At 55.5% G+C, this 23,741-nt stretch overlaps 1 protein-coding gene across 6 annotated transcripts in view; it reads right to left on the bottom strand.

The window, feature by feature from the left end:
- PEBP4 (phosphatidylethanolamine binding protein 4) overlaps positions 1-23,741 on the bottom strand; it is an 83,640-nt gene that overhangs the window by 25,507 nt on the left and 34,392 nt on the right. For all 6 annotated transcript variants that reach the window (XM_054804522.1, XM_054804518.1, XM_054804521.1 and 3 more), the window contains one exon: positions 14,021-14,119. In XM_054804522.1, coding sequence (XP_054660497.1) covers positions 14,021-14,119 — 99 coding nt within the window. The remainder of the gene's footprint in view (positions 1-14,020; positions 14,120-23,741) is intronic.

Raw genomic sequence — 23,741 nt, 5'->3', positions numbered from 1 at the left:
TTGCTGCGCTCCTGGTCTGGCTTGGCCTGACATCCTGATGGGGTGAACAAGCCCTCCATGCATTATTTATTTTTTTAATGGCACAACATGGGGGGGAGATCGAAGTAACCACAAACCAAATCCTCCAGGCACAGAAAACCTCGAGATCGTCTTATCCAATAAGAGGAAAAAAAAAAAGGAAAAAAAAAAAAGGGGGGAAAAAAAAAAAGAAAGCAGCATGTGGCAGGGCCCAGCGTCCTCGAGGAACCCGCTGCTTCCTCCCGGGCAGCAAAGCGAGAGCGCCAGGAGACGATGGGGACAGGGACAACGGGGACAGCGGCCGTTTGGCCACCGCCCATGTCCCCCAAAAGGGAGAGGGTATAGCCGATGCGTAAGGTATGGCTCGTACACATAAGGTCTGGCTCAAATGCATAGAGTCTGGCTCAAACACACAAGGTATGGCTCAAACGCATAGGGTCTGGCTCAAACACACAAGGTCTGGCTCAAACACACAAGGTCTGGCTCAAATGCATAGGGTCTGGCTCAAACACACAAGGTCTGGGTCAAACACACAAGGTCTGGCTCAAATGCATAGGGTCTGGCTCAAACACACAAGGTCTGGCTCAAATGCATAGGGTCTGGCTCAAACACACAAGGTCTGGCTCGAATCCACAGTATAGGTTCTATATACATGGGGTATGGCTCAAATGCATAGGGTGGTATTCAAATGCATAGGTTGTGGTTCGAATGCATAGGGTATAGCTCAAACACACAAGGTATGGCTCAAATGCATAGGGGTAGGATCCAGAAACATGGGGCATGGCTCAAATACATAGGGTACGTTTCAAACACACAGGGTAGGATTCATGTGCATAGAACAGGATTTGAATGCGTAGGTTTTGGCTCATACACATAGGGTACGGCTCAAATGCGTAGGGTCTGGCTCAAATGCACAGGGTCTGGCTCATACGCATAGGGTACAGCTCAAATGCACAGGGTCTGGCTCAAATGCACAGGGTCTGGCTCATACGCATAGGGTACAGCTCAAATGCACAGGGTCTGGCTCAAATGCACAGGGTCTGGCTCAAATGCACAGGGTCTGGCTCAAATGCGTAGGGTCTGGCTCATACACATAGGGTACGGCTCAAATGTGTAAGATCTGGCTCAAATGCATAGGGTCTGGCTCAAATGCGTAGGGTCTGGGTCCAACGCACAAGGTACGGCTCAAACACATAGGGTCTGGCTCAAATGTACAGGGCAGGATCCATACACGCAGGGTCTGGCTCAAAGGCGCAGGGTCGGATTCGAACGCAAAGCTTTTGGCTCAACCGCGTAGGACACGGCTCAACCACCGATGCGCAGCTCAGACAAGCCGGGTACGGTCCAAGCGCACCGTGAGGGCTCAGTTACCCGGGGCAGTGCCCGGGACACGGGGAGCGATCCTCCGGCCGTACGCAAAGGTGCAGCTCCTCCTGCCGATCGACGCCTTTGTCACCAGCGTCCCCCGCCGTCCCCTGCAGCACCGGTCCCGCTCGCTGCCTCCGAGGACACCCCACCGCCCCTGCCCGCGCTGAACCCAGCGTGCGACGCCTTGGATGCTCTGGCCGTGCCCAAAGCATCCCGATCCCGGCATCAGTCATCGCCTCGTGCGGCACGAGGTGCCCACAAGATCCAGCCAGGAGCCTCGTGCAGAGCAGGCGAGCCCGGAGCTGGCTGGGACCGTGCACTGCCTTCCTTCGAGGTGCAAACTTCCTCGGAAAGGAAGAGTCATGCAGCCTTTAGATTTTTTTTTTTTTTCCTTTAAAGAACATGAAAGAATCTGATAATTACTTCTATCTACCACCCAACTGTACTAATTACCAACCTATTTCTTCACAGTATGACAGACACAGGCTCTCCAAAACACATAGAGATAAATTAGCACTAATTGGTTTTCCTCTGGCTGTTTGAATTAGTATTTAAAGCTCCAATTACAAAGCAGAATAATTACTATTAATGTCCTGTCGCAGTACAAAAGGCAGATATCTCGCGAACAAGTCCAGGTGTATTATTACACTGATTACGGAATATTTAACCTGGCTCGTTAAGACAAAGACATGGGGAAACTTTGAAAAAAAAAAAAAAACAAGAAAGGGAAAGAAAACCGCAGATGGCGGCAGGTCCCTGCAGGGGATGGAGGGGGGGTCTTTGAAACCTGGGATGAGAGAGGTACGAGGAGAAGGAGAGAGGGAGAAAGAGCAAAAAAGGGAAAGACGGGGGATGAGAAAAGAGCAATTCTGTCAGAAACCAAAGGAGATGTTGGAGGGATGAGGGGGATACAAACGCTGCCCACACCAGCAGAGCCCAGCAGCACAAAAGGCAGAACTCAGTGCTGCCTCCCCATCGCTCCCGGGGGTCAAGACCCGCTGCCCTCCTCTTCCTCCACCTCCTCCTCCTCATCCTCGTGGGCACTGGAGGCTCTGCGTCCATAGGGAAGAGCCCTTTCGCTGGGGGCCGAGCCTGGCTGCCCCCTCCCCAGCTCCCTGCCCAGGGATGCTCCGGACCCGGCTCAGCTCCCACCCCAGGGCCTGCTGCAGAGGTGGGAAGGGGCAGGAGCAAGGCAGGAGCTGCAGCAGCGGAGGCAGAAGCATTCATGACGGCTGCCATCATCCCCAGCACCAACCTGACGATCCCCATGGCGGTCCCGAGTTGGGACGGTCAGGGGCGCGCATCCCGAAACGGGATTCGGCATCCCCCTCGCAAGCAGCACAGGGTGGGCTCCCCAAACCCTCCCCTATCCGGTGCGTGTGTGCACGTGTGCGTGATCCAGCTGGGAACACACAGCCCCATCCCTTATCTTTTCAGGAAAAAAGGCGAGGGTCTGGCTGGTTCGTTAGGGCTTTCAGCCGTGCCAGGCTCTGCCTTCGCACCCGGCTGCTCCCTGGGTTTTGGCTGGAGCACGGGGAGGACACGGAGTTCCCCCCGCCTCCCGCATCCCTGTCAGCTCTGCGGCAGCACTTGATGCCACGGCGTCACATCCCACGTTGGCCACGACAGCGCGGGGAGGGAGGGAGAGTCATTTTTGGGAGCCTTCCCTCCTGGGAGGTTCCAGGGCTTGCACACGGGGGGCTTGCACACCCCCCTGCCACCAACCGCCCCAGCCACGCTGGCTGCCCTCCCTGTTGGGCAACGCTTCGCCCGGCGTTTCATCATTCGGGCACCGGCAAGGCAAGGTGCGGGCAGACAGACCGGCAGTGCCATCTGCTGCTCTCGGTCCCCTGCCACCACCCTGGGACCGTGGCGGGGTCCCCGCTGTCCCCAGAGGGGCTCGCTCTGGTCCGGCGAGGGTTGTGCCTCCGCGGCGCAGCAGATGACGGGCAACAGGCAGCTCCCCTGGCACGACGGCCGTTGGAGCGGGCTCTGCCCGGGCGCCCTCCCACAGCACCCCTGTCCCCGAGAGGGCACCCCAGGGAGCGGGGCGCAGCACCGGGGGGGGCAGCATCCTTCCGCAGCCGACGGGGTGGGGGGGGGCCGTGGGTGTGCGGCAAAAGGGGGAGGACGGGGAGGGATTTCTTTTTAAGAGATAAGGTGGGTGGCGTGCGGGGATGCCAGCTGGCGATGGGCTATATTTCTACTGACAAGGCTTTACCCTGTAGGTGTGAGGAATTCCAATTAAATATTCAGCCTATTTGTCTGTGTGTGGGAGAGGGTTTGCTGTGCAGGAGGAAAGCCTCGCGTTCAGCTCAGTAGCTAACCATTAAGAGAGAAATTAGCTCAGTTCATCAAGGGAAGCCAGCGGAGGGTTTTCCTCACTCTGCTACCTTGTTCCGGCCCTCGTTCAGAAACAGCAGGGAATAAAACTATTGCATTTTGCAGGGGAGAGGCGAGCCGACCGGCTCCACCTGCCTGGAGAGGCAGAAGCGGATCCCAGCCTGGGAAAAGCCTTTTTTCCCAAAACCAGGGGGACGCGATACCGGCTCAACCCACCCCATCGCTTCCCCAGAGGCTGCCGAGCGAGATCGATGCATCGGGAGCGGGGTCGGAGGGGCGCAGGCGCTGCAGATTTAATTGCTCTCGCATTTACCGGCCACCTCCTTTCCGAATCATTTACAACACACTAATTAATTGGGGGGGGGGGGGGGGGGAGGGAAACAAAAGCCCTCGTGTCGAGATGATCTTTTTAAGCCTGCCGGTAGCGCCCCGCGAGAGTCGATGCTCTATCGACGAAGGGCCCTTTAGCCGGGGCGGCGCTGGGCAGCGGCAGACGGGATCGATGGGGCTCCAACGATCGTCCCTGCCCACGTGTGGGTATTTGGGGTCGGGCTCGAGGCAGCGCAGAGGCCCCGCTACGGCGCTGGGTTGCAAATCCCCCCCTCCCCGCGTCCCCAGAGTGCACCTGTGCCACCGGCCGGCCGGCAGAGAGATTGGGGTGAAAAACTGGCATTTTGGTACCAGGGATGCTCCTTCGTGCAGCACCGGAGCGAGGATGGGATGAAGGGGAATGGGGTCAGATCCTGCACTGGATCGGGGGGGGATTTGGGAGAGAACTGTGTTACTGAAAAAAAAAAGCTGCCCTCGAGCTGATTTTGCCATTTTCTGGAACTTGACACGTTTTTGCCCTTTTGAAATAACTTTCCGTCTCGGAATACCCAAATTTTAAATAGAACGCAAAGCGACAAGAATGAAAAAAGACGACAACTTTTTCATGAAACCACAAACGATATCCTGTTTCTCTCCTGCACAGCGCCTCTGTTTTGGGGAAAAGAAGTTGCTCCTGACGGGAATGAAGCCGTAATTTCCCTCTCCAAAGCAAAGCTCCCAGCCCCCCCAGGCGATGGGCAGCGGCGGGGGCTCAGCTCCCGCTACCCACCCTCTGCAATTTAAGGCCCCTGAAAGTCGAGCCCAAGCATCTTTTGGAGAAATGTGAAGCTAGAGGTGATGGGGTGCTACTAAGTGGGGGGACACGGGCATCCCCATCTATGGGGGTCCCGATGTTGCAGCATCCCTGGCTGATCAACCCAGACCGCGGCGCGTTGCCTCACTGGGACGAGAAACCAGCTTTAATCGGCTTAAAATCCTCACTGTAAATTTCAGACAGAAAAATTAATCCTTTGGTCAAACTCCAGCCCTGCCACCTCCGGGCGAGCTAACCCAGCCGCGGGGGCCGGCGCAGGGACAACCCTCCCACCCCGGGGACTTGTTCGCTGGTGACGTTCCTGATGCATCTGAGATGGTTACAAAAGTAATCGGGGAGCTGACACCGCGGCTGGATCCCGCGGGATGCTCCCTGCCACGCTGAGCTTTCCTACCCCCTCCCCAAACGTGAGATGCAGAAGCCTTACGGGGTTTCTTAATGGCTCTTTTGGCTCTTTATGGGGCACCAAGCACCGTTTCGGGGCTGAGCATCCCCATCGAGGAGCAGCCCCCTCCAAGGACCAGCCCCACAGCCTCCCCACCCCGACCGCACTGCTCCACCAGCAGCATCTGCAAGTTTGGGGTTGGGATTGCTACATGGAGAGAGATATAGATATAGATATATATATATATATATGTTTTTTTCCCCCTTCCTTTTCTTTTAAAATCAGAAGCCAGAAACTCCATAGCAACCCGCAGCTCCCAGGGTCTGACTCCAGCGCTTTGATCGCGCTGTCACTTCGTTTAAGGCTACACCCCGGTAGGTGTGAGGAACTCCAATTAAGCATTCAGCTGGCTTGCCTGTGTGGGGGGACAGGCTCTGCTGTGGAGGAGGGAAGCCTCGGCGCTATCGCGGTGACTAATCGCTCAGACACCGGTTGTCTGTGGCACCAGGGGAGGGCAGGGAGAGGGTTTTCCTCCACCGTGCAGCTGCCTCTGCATTCCCTTTTCGGGAGATATTGCGGCTTCCCGCCGGGCTCGGGGGCTCCCAGGCGGAAGCTGGAAAGATCCCAAGCATCTTCCCGGCGCGGCTGGGGCTCCACCGAGATGCTGCTGTAGATCTCGCTGTCGCAGCCCCGGGTCTTTGCTGCTCTCCTTCGCACGGTCCTGGGGTCGTGTTTTCAGAGAAACAATATTTCAGAGTTTTTGAGGCGCACGTTTGTGCCTCACGCATCCCCTCGCCACGGAGGAGCGGGTTGGTGCCTCCACCGTGCACACGCTTTTACGTCCTTCAGACGAGCAACCCTAAATTTGGGCTAGCGCCATTAAATTTGGGTGCCAGTCCCCAAACCAAGTATGTAGCCCTTGCCTAAGCTCCCAGGGGATCAGAGCAGGGGATCCCACCCTCGGCCACAAGCCCAGCCCCGGCCCTGGCCGACACGTGCCGAATTGGCCACCACCAAGAGCATCCCCATGAGCCCCGCTGCGAAGCATCATTTCCCGCATCCTCCCATTCCCTATGGAAACAGCCCGGCTCCACGCACCTATCCAGCTAACGGCGATGCCGCAGGGCACAGCATCCCCCAGATCGCCCCAAAACTGAGAGCTGCCCCCCTGGCCCGGAGCAAGGACATTTTCCCGGTGCAACGCTGGCCACGGCACCACCTCCCTAGGGTACCACGGCCAAGGGGGAGGCAGAGGTGGGGGATGCGGGTGCCTGGTCCCAGCCCGGGGACGGTGCCCCGCTCCAGCGATGGTACTGAGGCAGGGTACCCAGCCTTTGCAAAGCACCTGCATGAGCAAGGGCAAGAGGCGAGGAGCAGGCCAGCCGGCGCAGCTTCGCCCCCGCTCCCCGGGGAGGCGAGAAGGGGGCCGGCAGCCGCCCCCCGCCACCGCCGTGGGCAGCGGCAGGATGTGCTGTCCCTCCCCTGCACTTCCCAGCGAGCGCTTTACATAACTTCTGCTGCTTAGTCACAGCTTCGACTCTTTCCCCCCCCCCTTTTTTTTTTTTTTGGAGCGATTTTCTCAGCCGCATCAGAGCGCGAGTCATTTCGGCAAGGGAAGTCCCTTCCTTTCTTCCGTTCCCTTGGTAACTGCGCAAATTTGCCTTTCAAATGATTCATGACCGGGGTGCTGTAGGAGTTCCCTCCTCCAACACAAATCGCTCCCACACAGCCACACATGCCCGATTAATCATTGATTAGCGTCTCTTCCGCAAGGTAGACCTGGCGAACGCACGGCCCCGCCGCTCTCCTCCCGCCATCACCGCGTGGTCCCCGGATGCTCGCAGGGGACGCGGACAAGAGTTTGCAAGAAATCCCATTCCCGGACACATTTCATAGAGTATATACGAAATATCCCCAGGGTGGCGGGGACAGGACACCGACTGGAGCTCAACGCTCTCTGCGGGACCGGCAGTGAAATCAGAGCTCGGCTCTGGCTGACGGTGACGGGTAAACCTGCCCCGAACCCCCAACTGCATCGGCACAACTTTATTCTTGATCTAATTTTTATTTCCTCCCCTCAACCACCTTAGACTAAACAAGCGGCGAGTTGAAGCCGGTGTGCCACAGGGTCGGCCAGGCTGGAGGGGCAGAGCCCAGCAGCAGCAAAGAGCCAGAAAAGTCCTTTTTGGACCCGTGGCGAGCAAGATGCACCAAGGCATCAGCCCGGGCTGAGCGGTGCCACAATGTGCCCCCCCCCCCCCGACACACCCCGAGACCTGCACCACGGCTGGTTGGGATGGAGCCGGGAGCCGGTGAGCGCCTGGCTGCCGGGAGCATCTCAGCTGGAAAATAAAATTAATCTGCAAAATATCTCCATGCCGTTTTGGTATGTTTTATCTGATTTATTCTCTCCTCGTTAAGAGGAGCTAATTAACAAACCATCGTTTAAATAAACAGCAGCAAGAGTGTTTGTAACCTCCGCTTTATTGAATTGTGACAAATTATTAGCCTTTGCATGTTAAATGAAATAGAAGCATCGAGGAAAAAACCTTAATTTCCATCTGCATAACGACAATACCTGCTGCGGAGACGAAGGCAGAGGGACCGATTCACGGGGCAGCCCCGGCGCTGCAACAAACCGTGTGTCTCGTGCACAGAAACATCCCAAATAACCCCCAAACCAGCCAGATTTCCAGGTTCTGAATACTTTAGCACCGCGGCTTCACCCTAAATTCACCCCTGTGCAATGGCAGGGCCTGAGCAAAGCCAAGAGCATCCGCGGGACGGGGCTGGGCTGCACAGAACTGAGCGGAAAAAACTGCGAGCAGCTCGCTGCCGACAGCCCCTGCTTACAAGAGCCTCTTTGTAGCCGTCGTAATCATCGCTCTCATCATGGATCCTTGGCAATATAATGATAATAATCATATAATGCACGTCTGTGCAGAGCCTGTCATCCCGAGCACAGCCCCGAGTGCTTTGCTCGGCGCGGCGCGCGCAGAAGAGGAAGGTGCCGCGTTGCCGGGAGCTGAGCCGGGCACGGGGGCTGCAGCCCTGCCACGGTGGCGAACGCAGGGACGGGCTGGGAACTGGACGTGTCGGGGTACTCAGCGCTTTCCCCCTTTTCCTCCCGGCCCCAAAATGGGTTCCAGTAAGCAAAAGTGCCCTCGGTCCCTGCGACGGAGCCCTGTCCCCGCTGCTCCAGCCAGGCTATGGGGTGGCCGTTCCCCAAGACGCAGCAGAGCCGTTGCACGTCCCCCCGTGTGCTCTCGGCGCTCGCTGTGGCCCAGGGGGAATTGCTTCGTGGCAGCTTTTTGGGGGGGGGGGTTGGGAGTGCAATTACCTGGGAGCATTAATTACAAGGCAGGTGAGCATAAGCCTGAGCAGCGGCTCCACGAGAGCCCAGCAGCAGCTCACGCGGGGCGAGAAAGCCGGGGTTTGCGGGGACGCGGCAGTGGGTTTGACCCTCTCTCGCGCACCGGGGCTTTGCAGACCGAATTTCCCCCAGGCAGAGCACGGGGAGGGACAGAGCACCCCAGGACTGACGGACCACGGCGGCAAAGGGCAGCGCAAGGACGGGCGGCGGAGCGGGCGCCGAGGTTTGCCGGAGTCGTGCCGTTGCACCAAGAGCGGATAAAGAAATGCAGGGAGGGGTTTTTTTTTTCCCCGCAGCGTGAGCAGCTGCAACGGGTCAGCACAGGCTGCAAGGGGGTGCAGCACCATGGCGGGGACGCGGCTCGTGCCTGCGGCGGCCTCGTGCAAACACGCGCTTATGCAAAACCACGTCCTTGTGCAAAGATACGCACTCGTGCACGTGCTTGTGCAACCTTTCCCCACCTCCAGCTCACCCCGGGGAGCTCTGGCCCTCCCCGAGCTCCCTTCTCTCCTTCCCTTGGCTGCAGCCCGGGGAGGGCAGCGCTTTGCCCTGGTGCTGCCGGAGAAATTCCCCGGCTGAGCAGCTCTGCTCCCCGCGGCTCGGGCCGGTGGCGGTTTTCCTGCGGCGGGACGTTACTGCTCTCGTACTGTTCCGACGCCGCAGGACCTAGGGCGGCATCCTAATGCTGTCGACTAAGGACTATGTTTAAAGGTAACACAAACAGTTTGCTCTTTAAAATACATCCGATCTATAGCTTCTATACATCGTTTCTGAACTTTTATTTTAAAACAATTAGCCAAAAAGCCTTTTTCATGTGATATTTGCAGAGAGCCTGACAGCAACGGCAATTAAACCCCATCTGTTTGCAGAGCATGAATAATAGTGGTTGACACTCAACTTGGGCTACCGCTCACGGGAAACCTGTTCAACACAAACCTCGGCAGGGAAACGCGTGCCCCGCGGGCTGGCGCCGGGTCCCGGCAAACGCGGCAATGCCGAGGCTCCCGCCGGCGTTTCGGGGTGACTCGACCTTGCCACGTGCCTACGGAGGACCAAAGAAGCTTGAAGTGCAAAGAAAACTACACCCGAGCAGCAACCTCGTACGCTTATTTTGGTTTTCCTTAGGGTTTTTTTTTCTTTTTATTAATAAAGGCTTCATTAACCAGCAGCGACAGACACTCACACCGGGGAACTGACTATTCCGCGGAGCCAAGTCACCAATTAAAACAACATCTCTCTCTGCTCTTTCCCTTTCAAACCCTGGGTTTAATCACCAAAAAGTAGGAGTCGAAAGGGCCCCAGTGAGGAGAACACCAACGCAGCACCATGGCACCCGCCCCAGCAGATCCCACCGGCGCGGCGGGGATCGGCGACCCAACGGCACGTGGGGAAACCTGTCCCGGCATTCCGGCATCTCCCAAAACGGGGATCCCTCCTGCCCACAGCACACTCAAAAAGCTGATTTTTTTTTTTTTTTTTTTTCATTCCCTGCTACAAGATTTTTCTCCTGGCTGGCTGGAGCTGGCACTGCTGGGATGCTGAACGCGCCCGGATCACAAATGCTCTGCAAAAGCACCCCCGGCGCGTCCGTACGGCACTTCGCCCAGCAGCCGAGGGCAGAAATAACAGCAGCCGGCAATTAACAGCTGCTCTCTATTATTTTTAATAAATCCAAACATTTTGGATGAGGTTGACCCCCATACCATGCTGTAATAACACGCTAGGGGGAAAACTTTCCTTCAGAGCACGTGCATCGGCGTCCCTTTGGGACGGGGACAGGGACGTCGGCTGGGGCAGGGTGCAGGGCCACGTGCGTGGGCGAGCAGCCGGCCCCCCGCAGCTCCCTTCCCAGCCTCTAATCATGCAAAAATCCCGTAACTTTTAAGGTTAATAAAGCCCTTGTTTGCTTAAGATAGCACCTGTTTCTATGGTGACACTTGCAACCCAGAGCCTGTTTACCAGCCAGCAAGGAGAAACGCTCTGACAAACGCAACCGCGGGAGCAAGCGCCGCAGGCGAGGACCGACGGTGGTGCCGGGACCTCTGGGACCGGGCAGGGATGCTGAGGTCCCCCAGCACCCAAACCTGCCGGTCCCACAGCCGTGAGTTCCCCACCCCGCTCTGCAAAGCCACGGGAACGACCGCAAGCCCCGGGGGGCTGCACCCCAGCGCACCCACCGTGGGGAGAGAAGCCACGGAAGGTGATGGGCGACGGGGCGGGAGCGGCTCGCCTTCAAACGCGTTTGACGCATTTCTCCTAACGCCGGACCGGTCTCCAACCGGCTCCGTGCCTCAGTTTCCCCAACGCCCCCCCGCCTGGGGAAGGGGTCGGCAGAGCGAGCCGAGCCGTGCCGGGCGGCGGCAGCGCCCGTGGGTCCCGCTCCGCTCCAGCCTGGCGCAGGATTTCTCCCGGCTGGCAGAACTGGTTTCCATAACGACTTTCTGTTACAAACATATTTTGATAAAAATAAAGTTAAAGCAGCGAGGCTTTAGTGGAGTACAAATTTGCTGCTCTCTCCCTCCCCCCTTCCTCCTCCCCAAGGAGGGGGAATAAAGACGGAAAGCTTTCCATTTGAAGGGCAGTATTTTCTCCCTTCTTTTTCTTTCCCCCGCTGAATACAAAATGGAAAGCCTTGTTTACTGGATTTCTCTGTAAACTGGTTCCGACTCTGCCTAGTTACCTGATGCTCTACAGTATATACAGGATAATGTGATAAATTCATTTCCAATTCACTGCATTATCCTTTGAATATTTTAATGACTCATTGAATGGAGTAAAAAAAAAAAAAAAAAAGCTATTTCAAATGAACAATTATGCTGCATTAGAGTAAAGGCTGATTATATTTAAACACTGCTTGCATGGATAACGGGACATATCGACCTCCGCCTATAAGAGCTAATTTGGCTCTTATCTCTAAATAATTTTACACTGCAAATTACCATGAAAACCTAAAGGGCTTTAAAAACATTCATCAAAAGATATTATTCCACTTTGTAGCAACATTTTTATTTAAATTATTTTGAATGGGAGTGAAAGCATCTCTCGTGTTTGACAATTGGAGGAGCGGCGGAGCAGCGGCTGATAAGGAACGGCGAGCAGCACCGCCGGGGATGGGATGCTCCATCCCGAAACCCACCTGGGAAAGCAAATTCCGAGCCGAATCCCAAACTTGGTGGCGTGCCAAGGTACTGCAGCACCTAGAATGGCATTTAGAGCTGCCGGAGCCGCTTCCCTCCAAACCCCGGGGACGGCAAAGCGATGCCGGGGCGACGCCGGGGCGATGCCAGGGTGCGGGGGCTTTCGCAGCCCCCCAACCATCGCGCCGGCCGCCCCGTCCCTCCCGGAGAAAGGCACTCAAAAGCCCCTCTCTGCACCAAAGCAACAGAAGGTGTCATGTAAAGCCTACACGGTTATTTTAGAGCCAGTGTGCAAATAAGCCTGTCAGCTGAAGCTCCTCGGAGCCAAGACTTCCCTATACCCCCCAACGATCTGCATTTCAACGAGACGCCATGTGTCTGAGCCCGGCGAGCCGCCGGCTTCGCAGAAGAGATTTGGGGCTGGTGATTTGGGAAAGCTCCCACTGCGACCCCGGGAACACGGCGGGGCGGGGAGGGGGGGGGATGCTGGGACCCCCCTGCCTGCACCCCGGCAACGGGCACCGACCTCGGGGCTGGAGCACGCTGAGTTTGGCTTGGTGCTCTGCGAGGATGACGATGGGTTTGGTGGCGTCTTATAGGGCAACGGAGATTTACAGGCAGAGATGTGTGTGCGTACATGAGATATAGATATATATCACATCGTTATATATACTTTGATATATCTCGTATCAATATATGTATTTTATATACAATATATCATGGAATATCTCAAGTTGGAAGGTACCCATAAGGATCGTTGAGTCCAACTCACTGCTCATACATGCACACACGCACACACACACACACATATATATATATATATTTCTCTCACGATGACAATGCTTACGGAATAGGTGGGGTGGGGGTCAGCCCCGTCCCTGGCAGCGACACGGTACCTGGGGATGGGAAAGTCCTTCTCCCTCCCCAAAATCTCCTTTTTCCCCTCCTTCACGGCCTGGCAAGGAGCTTTCTGACCTTTTATACTGCAAACCGAATCGCCCAAATGCCAGGGAAAAAACACCTCCCGTTTGCACTGGAAACCTGGTTTTAATCCCACATTTCCCTTCTTTGCTTAAATGATCTTATACTAAAAAAAAAAAAAAAAAAAAAGAAAACCACAATAATTAGCAATAGCGAATGCCTCAGAAGGATCTGTGTACAGAAGGGAAAACAAGAGCTTGGGCTTCTTTGCGTTTAGTAAATATTAAAATTAATGAGAGACTTTCAGGACCCTGTTGTTAGAAATGCAGAAGGGTTTCTGCGAAGGATTAAAAAAAAAAAAAAAAGCCCTGTACACAAATCTCTGCAATTATTCTGAATGCTTTATATTTTTCAGCCAATTATGAAATTCATGGAAAGTATTAATATCCAATTTTAATTTGCTCAATATTCCCATTAACAATAAAAAGTCTAATTAAGGTATCTGTACAAAAAGCCCTTAGCAGTAATTTCAGAGAATAATAGAGGAGAATGACGAGATATTTCTTGTTAAATGCATGCTGCAAATTAATTGATATCTTAATTAGACTTTAGTACTAAGATTATTAGTTAGATTGATTCAGGGCTGAAACACCTAATCTTTTAAAAGATAAAAGCAAGCAGGAAAGGAACAAACTGACTTTCCAAACCCTTTCTGGAAGCAAACCAGTGATGCGCCGGGACAGTTCGGGATGACGCCCCGCTGCCGGGGTAAGGGCTCTTCCGTCTGTCCCGGGGCCTCGGAGCTGGGAAGCAGCAGGAATTCAGCCTAAACCCATTTCCCCCCCATTTGCTTCTTGGGGCTGGAAGTACTTTTCTCACCAAAAAAAAAAAAAGAAAAAAAAAGGGAAAATTTGGCACCAGTGAGATTTTCACCAAAATTTCTTTTTTAACCGGAAAAAAAAAAAAAGGCAGGAAGAGATGTTTGAAACGACCGGTTGTCTCTGCAGAGAAAACTGGTGGTGGGGAGTTTTCAAAGCAGGTTTTTTTCAGCATTTCCTTAGAAGAAGAAGAAGGAAAAAAAAAAACAACAACCAACCCAGCAATATTTTTGGACCAGCTCCGCTCTATATAGCCTGAGGAAGCACTCCCCTACCTACACACCGAGCACCATTTACATTTCTCTCGCAAACGCTCATCCTCTGGGATTTCACTGAGATGCTGCCGTACCGAGAAAGAGATGCGAGCCCCGTGGGAATCCAACCCTCCGGGGAGCCCCGAGCTGCCGGGACCCCGACGTACGGACCCCGCGGGGTCGGGGGGGGACGACTCACTGGGATGTCGGTGACCAGCCAGTGCCTCCAGAAACGGTTCCTGGGGTTGGCTCTGCTGGGAGCGTCGGGGTCCACCAGCACCAGAACGTACTTCTTGCTCTGCAAAAGAGGAGAGGAGAACGCTATGGGCACGGTGTGCGGGACTGGGGGCTTGCACCGGCGGTCTGTGAGCAAAGAACATCCCTCCAGGAGTTTTCTCGGCCCCCAAAATACATTTTTTTTTTTTTTCCCCCACGCTTTCCCATGCACGCACACTTTGACAGCTGCGTTCGTGCAAAAGGAAGGCGAGCGACGAACGCGAGGGCCACAAACCCGCTCGTGACGATTTACTCCTCGCGATCTAAATCTCTTCAAAGAGAGGAAGAACAGGGGGTTTCTGCTACCTGCAAATAAAAGGCCCCCGAGAGAATTTCCTCCCCTGCCAGCCATCCTCTAACCACGTCCCACAGCGGCGCAGGGCAGAGCGATGCGCCGCAGCACAGGGGACCTGCCCTCGAGGGCTGCAATCCCTGCGAGAGAGGGACGGGATATTTTGGGGATTTAAACGCGGCTCCGGCCCCAGGGCAGCGGCCGGACGTGAGGGTGGCTGTGGGGCGCTAAACTCTACCTAACCCGCCCCGAACCAACCGAAAGAGGCACCAGGGATGCTGCAGGAAGGCAAAGCCGCTGCCTCCCCACGCAGGCGGGTACCTCTCCTGGGCGATGGCGACCAGGCAAAGAGAGCAGGGACTCAGGGACGATGCTGGCTCAGCCCCCCAACATCCCTCCCAGTGACACCCCCCCCCCCCCGGTCCCCACTGAGGGCATCCAGCACCCAAGGGTGCCACCTGTGCTACGAGACAACGCGGATATTTTGGTCCCCCGAGGATGGAGCTGGGTTTGAAGTGACCTCTGGAGGCTGTGGATAGAAAACCTGCTGATCTCAGGGGATTTGGCAGGACCTCAGGCACCAGATTATCCTGCAAGCACCCAGATTAAGGGATCTATATCCTAATAAAACCTCCAGGTGCATCTGTCAGCTCGCCAGCGGTGCCACGCACTGCTCCAGCGTGCCCGAGGGCTGAGGTTTCATAAACGGCTGGGGGATTTAGCCATGCAACTCCCACCAAAATTAGCTGGAGCTCGGTGGCTAAATCCTGCGGTCGCTTGTGAAACCAGGCAGGGATTTTCACAGTGAGATTGTCGGGGCAGACACCACCTTTTTGCTCTATTTCCCAACCCCTGGTTCAGTGAAATGGAGCAAGCAAGCTCCGGAGCACTGCCGTACCCAGCGATCCCCCGTAGCCCCTTCCCCTTGCAGCCCACCGGAGCCGTTCATCGCTCAGCACCCTCCGCCTTGCAAACAACATCTCCACAACAAGAACTGGTTTAACCAGAAAAGGTGGATTTCAACCTATTTAGAAAACAGCTTGCAACAGTTGCAAAGAAAATCCCGAGCTCATGCAACCGCCCTGCCTGGGAGCGCGGCCGGCGAGGTGTTGCTGCCCCCGTGCATTAATCCCAGCCCGGCTCGATGCGTTTGCGTCACGGGGGGGTTTACACCAACCATACAGATGTGCGCGGGGAAAAGGAACCGTGACGGTGCCGCGGCGCGAGGGCAAAGCTCAGGACCTCGGAGCAGAGCTGCCACCTCCCTCCCCGCAGCTGCATCGCCGAAAGCATCCCGGAAAAAATCAGCAATATTCCTTGCCGGTGCTAAAATCGGCGTTTAATGGGAAGGAGGAAGGAAGGGGCGGGGGGGGGGGGGAGAAGAAGCCCGACAACCCAAAAACCCTACGCTGCAAGTGTGAAGGAATTTAAGCTCTAACTTTGGGGAGGGTGCGGAGCTGAGCACGGCGTTTCTGAATCTCTCGTCTCTGCTCGGGAGCCCAGCTGGTGGGAACAGAACGTGTAGTCATGGGACTGTCATCGTGTGCTGTCCAGGTTAACATGTAGCATTTCTATTACTATTAACAGACTTTCTGCTCCTCACTCCATCTGTTCTTCGAAATAATTGCAGTTGTACAGACCATGCCTTCCCTACAGGCAGGCTTTGGGGAGAGGATAGTGCTTTTATGCAAAAAAAAAAAAAAAAAAAAAAAAAAAAAAAAAGAGGGGGAAAAAAAAGTGTTAAAAAATAACAGCAAACACGAGAATAGAGTGCAAGCGAAGTTAACAGCAGGCTCGCAATTCGGTACAGATTGTGGCCTAGAAAGGTGGCGGCGCACGCGGCCGGGGGCCGGCGAGGCCAGACCCCCGCGGGGACAGGAGCCGGGGTCAGCGGCCCCGAGCCGGGCTGGCACCGAGGGATTTTTCTCTCTCATTACCTGCGGGCCACCCTAAGAGCCACAATCCCTCACCTTCCACCTAAAGATAGCAAAGCCCTCCGTGGCCCCGAGTTAATCTCCGGGTGCTTAGGTGCCGTCGCATCCCGTGCCAGCGGCCGGGCGCTGCTCCGGGGCTGCACCAGCCCCCCGAAAATCTCCCCGAAAGCCGGGCAAACCCTCTGGCCGGCATTCCCGAGCCGTGCCGAATACCCCAGACGTGGGGCGGGTGGTTTTTTTTTTTTTTTTTTTCCTCTGGCTCTGCTTGCAAGCCACAGAGCAGCCCGAGTGCTGGTGATTTTCGGGTGGGTTTTTTTAATGCCGAAATCCCTCCTCGACACAGGCTAACAGCATTAGCTGCTGTCAGAGCTCCAGCCAGGAGCCAGCCCCAAGTGCCACGGGAGCTGCTCAGCTTCGCAAGCGTGAACCAGCCCCGGGGATTTTTGGAGAGGAGGAAAGTGGGTTTAGATCAGAAAATGCCTCAGTCTTCCAGTGCAGAAGAACGGGCGGCGGCTTACGTTGCAGAGGGAAGGGAGGAAGGGGGAGAGGGAAGAAAAACCTATTTTTGCATTACCACGGCTGAAAATTTGGGGTAACAAAACACCCCCCAACACCTAGTCACCCTTTTCCGCTCAGCCCGGGACACGGAGGAGCTGCTGGTGCGCGGGACATGCGGGGACACGCTGCGACACGCCGCATCCCGGCAGCATCGCGCCAACGGGGACGCTGCCAGGCTCACGCAGGGGTCACCCTTCCCTGCTCCCCAGCCAGCCCTCCCGCTGGGGTGCTTTGCAATCGGCATTTAACCATCGCAACCAGCTGCCGCCTTCCCCGAGGGCTCTGCAGTGCGACCGGAGCTGGTGCTTTAACCCCCCCCGCCTGGCGTTGCACCCCGCATCCCAGGGCGCGGGCGTCCTGCCCTGCTTCACCACCCGAAACGGAGCCAAAGCAGCAGAGCTGGTGGCAGATGACAGCAGCGCTGCGTGTCGTGTTTTCCCTGCTAATTGTTTCTAGAGGGAGGCGGCAGCGACAGATCCAGTTATTACCGCAGAAAGCATCAGCCGCTCCGATTAGCCACAGGTTTAGGAAACTTGCTCGGAGCAGGCAGGGACTTTTCAAGAGGCAGGCAGGCGGGAGAGGGATTTGTGTGCTGAGGATACGCACGCAGCTCAATAGATCCCGCGGAGCTGGGGCTGCGCAGGAATTAAAGACTTATCCAAATGAAAGCAAATAGGGTGTTAAGCGACACACATGTAGAGCGAGCGGTTTCCTTGGAAACCAGTGCACATGGAAGCGGCACACATGCAGCGCCCCGGCATTTTCGGCAGCGCCGGGGCGGCCGCGGGGCTCTGCCCTGCCGGGGGTGCCCGTGCTCAGCTAGGGATGGAGCCGGAGCAAAGCCCCGTCCTGCCGGCATGCCTGCTGCGGGGCACGGAGCAAAACAGCACGAAATCACTTTCTCCTGACTGTGAAGGGAAGCCGGATGGCGCCCAGCTTTGCTGGCCCCGCTCATCTTAGTAATTCAATCCCCAAACTAAGGAACAGCGATGGGCAAAGCCCCAGCCAGGCCCCCACCCAGGCTTCCCGGCCCAGGGGATAAGTGAGTTTGGTTGATTTTGAAAAGTCCACCTGGATCCTCCCCAGCTCCTCCAGCCCTCAGAGCTGCGGCTCCCGGAGCAAGGGCTGCTACGCTGCTCACAGCAAACGCTGCTGGTAGTGAGGAAATAGGTGAGATTTCCAGCTGGCCTGTTGCCACCCGTGTCCCTTTACAGCTGCTCACAGATATCCCAAGGTAGGGAGCTGCTGCAGAGGCAAACCAGGGCACCGACGGATTAAGACGGTATCGGAGCCAAAAGGCCCTCCGCCTCCCCGAGAGCTTTCGGCATTGCAACAGCCCATATTATCTCGCTGCAAAGGATTTCAGGGCGACTGACGGCCCGAGACAATGCAGACCGAGGCTGGCCGGTCCCTCCGGTTCGGAGATGGGACGTGGCGACGCACCCCGAGCCCGCGGCACCCGAGTGGGAGCTTGCGCCCTGGCGCCAATGCCGGGGGCGAGCTTGGTTTATCAAACTGCAAAGCAGAAAAGCTAAATATACCCAAAGCGACCTGCCGGAGCGGGGCAGGAGTTCCTGGCCGGGCAGGGTGCTGGGCAGGGTGCCCAGCGTCCTGGGGAACATCAACCCGGCTCTCCGGGTGATCGCTCGAGGGTTCCAGCCTGCGTCCCACCGGTGCAGGAGTGGAAGCGCTGCGAGCACCAGCTGAGAGCTGAGAGTCAATCTGGGCTTTTTTCTTGGCTCGTCCCCAGTACTAAAAAGTTTCTATAACGGGCACATAGTTAGCAATTCTGCTGCTGATGCTTCGCCAAAGAGAAATTCTAGCTCCTTCTTTGGTGGCTAACAGCACCGGGGTGGGGAGGCAGGCAAAAAATTTGTTTGCAACCGAGTCCGTTATTGTGGCTTGGGGAAAGAGCTGCAGCGCGCAGCAGGATTTTACCTTCTTATTTTAAACCCAGCACCTCACCGCTTCCCCGCTCTTCTCCCCTTGCAAAAATAGGTCAGCAATATTAACCCTACTCCGCAGGACTTGCCCAAGGGGACAAGTGGCACCATCCGAACGCTTGACCCAACTCCCCCAGCCGCAGGTCTGTGCTCCCCCCCCCCAGCCCCGCGCTGCCGAAGGGAACTTCATTGACTTTCTAACGCTCTGCAACTCTCCCCATCCCTTTGCTCTCCCCCGGGGCTCGCCGCAGAGAAGCCGGCCAAATATTTATGCAGCCTAATGTTCTAATAAGAATTGATTAATCCAGGATCGTTAAAGCGAACGCATTAAAGGTCTGTTCCCCGACGAAGGTCTTGGGATGCTTTAAGGAATGGGTTATTTGCTGGGAAAGGAGAACAGTTTGTTTTCCCCCCGTAGCAGAACAAACCGGCTCCTCGCAGTGAAACTGCAATGGGTGTGTTACACGCTTAACGTAACCTAGAAAATGGGATAAATCTTCCAAGGGCTCCGTGATGCTGTAAATACAGGTTTGCGAGGGGTGGGTATGGAGGAGGCTGCGCCTCTCGGTGGCTTTTGGGGAGGGAGGAGAGCAACAGGCTGTGCCTCCTCGCTCAGGGACCCTGCGCTGGGTTTCCCCAAAATCAAGGTTTATCTAAATCATCATCATCATCATCATTATCACCATCATCATCATCATCACCTGCAAGCTGGCTGCCAGACACCTGACATCAGGGGAACGGGGCGGCACCGCTGCCCATCTTCCAGCCAGAAGAGAAACCCCAAAAAACACCAGCAAAAAGGGAATTAAAAGACCCCCAAACCAGCTGCCGAGCTGTTGCTCCGTGTGTCCCCCCCCTTTCCCAGTAGCTATTTATTGCCATTTGGGCGGCGCGGCTTCGGGGGCGAGCTAACGAACGCCGCGCGTTCGTCCCTGGGCTGGGGACGCCGAGGCCGGCAGCGCTGCCCGCTCCGCAGGCAGGGGAGCCGGGATGAACTCGGGGGCAGCGACACATTTCCCGAGCGGTCTGCGAGGAGGAGGAGGCGGCGGCGAGCGGCCGCGATGGCAGAGCGCAGCCTTCCAGCCCAATTACTATCACACGGTGGGACACATGGATTGGTGACATTTGACATTTTCTACAAAATATTTTGATGCAAAATGGCACCTCCGTCACAAATTATTTTCCAAATCTTGGCTTGGGTTTGGGTGGGTTTTTTTCAGGATTTTTTTTTTTTTTTACTGGGAGAAAGAAAAAAAAAAAAAGGATTGCACAGGGTGACATTTGCAAAGGGTCATTGTTTCCCCATCATAAGCAAAGGGGTCGTGGTGACCGTGCCACCGGGTGGGCAAAGCAAACAGTGCTGGCGGAGGCAATCGAATGCACCGAAAAAATCCAAGCTTTGCTTTGGGGCATCACCGTGCCCCGCAGATGCACCTGCACGGCCCTTGGGGACCCTCAAAGGGCTTTTTCCCCACTCCTTCCCATCCTCGCGAGGGAAGGAGCTGCCGCAGCAGCCGCCCTGGCCCAGGAGCATCGCGGGGCCGGACCCCTCCCCGGCAAGGCAGGGGTTACCGGCGCTGGGAATCGCTGAACTCTGTGCTACCAGACACCTCGGGAAAGCTGAAATGACTTTAAATGCCTAAACATTTTAAAACAAACCCTGGAACAATTCAGCTCCTAACTCCTCGCCTGCTTTCTCTCCCTCCTCGCTCTCTCTCTCCCATTTTTATGGTTTCCAGAGCTGTTTTACGCCTCATTACCTGCACACTGTGAGTGATGTCTGTCGGTCCTAGAGCTGTAAATACCTTAAATCATGCTTCATTAAGAATATCTATGGTGCTATTAAAGAGCTATAATAGACAACGAGTTAACAGATGATTAAATATGAACTCCATTTGTGTCAGTCACCAGCGTGCAGGAAGAGGCTTTAAGTTTTTTAAACTCGCTCTCATTATCTGGGGAAGTGGGGCTGCAGCTGGAGGGGATGGAGGGGGATGGAGGGATGCTGGGATGGAGGGATGCTGGGATAGAGGGATGCTGGGATAGAGGGATGCTGGGATAGAGGGATGCTGGGATGGAGGGATGCTGGGATAGAGGGATGCTGGGATAGAGGGATGCTGGGATGGAGGGATGCTGGGATGGAGGGATGCTGGGATGGAGGGATGCTGGGATAGGGGGATGCTGGGATAGGGATGGTGTGGAGGGATGCTCCTGTGCTGGGGACGCCCGGGAGTGACCAAATCTTCCGCTTTGTGACTCGGAGCTGATGATCCTGGCAGCCCTTTGCTCGGCTGTTCCCACCCGTACAGGCAAACAGCACCCGGTGACACGTGCAACAGATTGATCTTTAGGGTCTAGGAGTGAGAGATTAAAAAGAAAATAAAATAAAGGAGGAGGAGGAGAACACGGAGATGTCAGGCTGCTTGGGATGGGATGGGGAGATGGATGGGTGCCCATGAAGAAGGGCGGGTGGGATGGGGAGATGGATGGGTGCCTGGGAGGAAGGGCTGGAGGCCGGCAGGATGCACAGTGATGCAAAAGCAGTCTGAGCATTGCTCTCTTTCTGATAAAATAATAGCTCAGCACAAATGAATTGCCAAAGCGCAAATTAAATAATAATTAATATTATTAAAATCCCATGAGCACACGAAAATACTGGGGAAAATTAAATAATGAGTGTTTTCTTATTTTCTGGATTAGATTTTTCTCTATAAAAATAAAGAACGGTCTCACAGGCAGCTTCAGCAAAGTGGATTATCCCATGGTTACGATCGCGGCTCCCTGCCTGGGCTCAGGGCTGCGGCCAAGCCCAAACGCCCGGCACGTGCGTCCCACCGCCAAACCGGCCACGGAGGAAGGGGTAAGAGCCAGGAGGATTTGGGGACAAGGACAGAGCCTGGCTGTAGGAAAGCCGGCTGACCTGATAACCTGATAACTTTAGCACCGTGGCCGTTGTCACAGCGATGTCCCCACAGCCTTTGAAAGGATGCACTGGGGCTCATTACGCCCCACGGCACATGGGGACGAGTGCTGCCTCCCAAACTTCTCCTCATCATCATCACCTCTCCCATCCCCTCGTCTGCCAGGATCAGCCTTAAGAACCATCCGGACGCGGATAGGGCTGGCACGGCCCTGGCTGTGGGGAGCTGCCTGGCTCTGCCCCACGCCCTGCGCTGGCTGCGTTTTGGATGATGCTCACCCCTGCGCAGAGAGGGAGACGCAGGATGATGCTGAGCAGGTACAACGCACCTTCCGCAGTCACCAAATCACACCGCTGCCTCCGTTTCCGAAACAGAAACCGCTGTCCCGATACCTTACAGAAATACCGGCAGAATAAGTTCATATCCCTACAAGCGCCCGGCACTCTGCAGCCTCCTTATTTATCATTCCCAAATACGCCTCGACCCCTCGCTGCCAGCCGCGACCCCGCTCGCCGGCCGCAGGCATGCCCGCAGGGACCCACGGCCGCCCCCGAGGCCGTGCGGGAGGACAGGCGTCCCGGGGGGGGGGTGGCAGCGTGGGACGGCGCAGCCGACAGCCGGCGGCTGCGGGGGGACGGTGACACACCGCTCCCCGGGGACCGCGCGCGCGGGGATGGTAATTGAATCTCGACGCTTATATTCAGCCGGAGCCGGCGCGGTGATTAAGTTAACTGGAAATGCCATTTCCGTATTGTTCAAACTCTTAAGTGCCCCAAGCTTCTTATCATTTGCTGCTGGTCCCCTCTGCTCCTTCGCTCCGACCTCGCCTCCCCTCCGGCAGTGGGGTCAGGCTGGAGCGGCCCCCAGGGTCACCGAAAGAAATTAATCCCGGAGCCCCTTGGGAGCCGGGCTCGCGCCTCGGCCGCGGAGATTGCGAGGGCTGGGAGGGAAGAAGAGCTCTCCTTCCTATTTGGGGGAAAATAAAAGCATTTCAGGAGTGGCAGGAGCTGCTCTGCCCGTCTCCGTCCCTGGGGACGAAACGCCAGCCCACCCCCCGCATCCATTTCCCTGCCGCGCTTCACCCCCGGCATTTTGAATTTGCTGCTCCCGAGTCGCGAGTATCCGAAAGCGCAGGCGGGGCCTCTCCCCCCACCCTGATGCACCACCACTACCTGTTGATCCGCACCCAGAAAGCGCTTTGGCAAAACGACCGAGAAATAACCCTCCCTGCTACGCAAACCGCTCTTGCCAGGAACAGGAGGGAAAAGATGCTCAGCTCAGAACTTCCCTCCCCAGTAAAATATTTAATAATAAACTAAGAAGCGAAGCCAACTGTCTCCCTTGCATGTGGTTTTCATTTGGAAGTTAATAGGATTTTTATTCCCATCCAAAATATCTTTTTTTTTTTTTCTTTTCCTAATGTATGTTTTGTTCTAATATATCCATCTTGTCATGCTAAATAAAATACAAATGGTATCGACGTAGCCCAACCGGGAGCGATGAACGCCCGTGTCGCGCTCCATTTGTCTCCGGCACGCAGCCGCACCGGCCACCCTCTCCCGAGGCACCCGGCCCCCATCACTTTGTTAATCGATACCGGTCGAAAGCTTTAAATAATATATTAAATACTCCAAGTGAGAAAACGTCCACGTTAATGTGTTAATTTCCACGATGCCTTGTTGCTTTGAAATCCCTGAAAAATGGGAAGCTTAAATGAGTCCTATGAAAAGGAACAGTGCATCATTAGCACAGCCAGAGCCGTATCACAGACTGCAGCAATTACCATCCAGTGAAACACTGCAAGCTGTGAAGAGCTTTCATTACCAGGGGTTTTACAGGTCATTCACCTCTGGCCAATCTTACGCTAAAACAAGCATTTTCTGCACCGCGGATTCCAGCTTCATTTAAATCCGTAATTGCTTTGATTTCGGTACATATGGAGCACGGGGACTTCATGACTAAGAAATCTATTAGTCAATAAGTTTGCTACTTTTAT

This window comes from Grus americana, chromosome 26, assembly GCF_028858705.1.
Source record: "Grus americana isolate bGruAme1 chromosome 26, bGruAme1.mat, whole genome shotgun sequence".
Taxonomy (NCBI): Eukaryota; Metazoa; Chordata; class Aves; order Gruiformes; family Gruidae; genus Grus; species Grus americana.
This window is presented reverse-complemented; position numbering and strand designations above follow the sequence as displayed.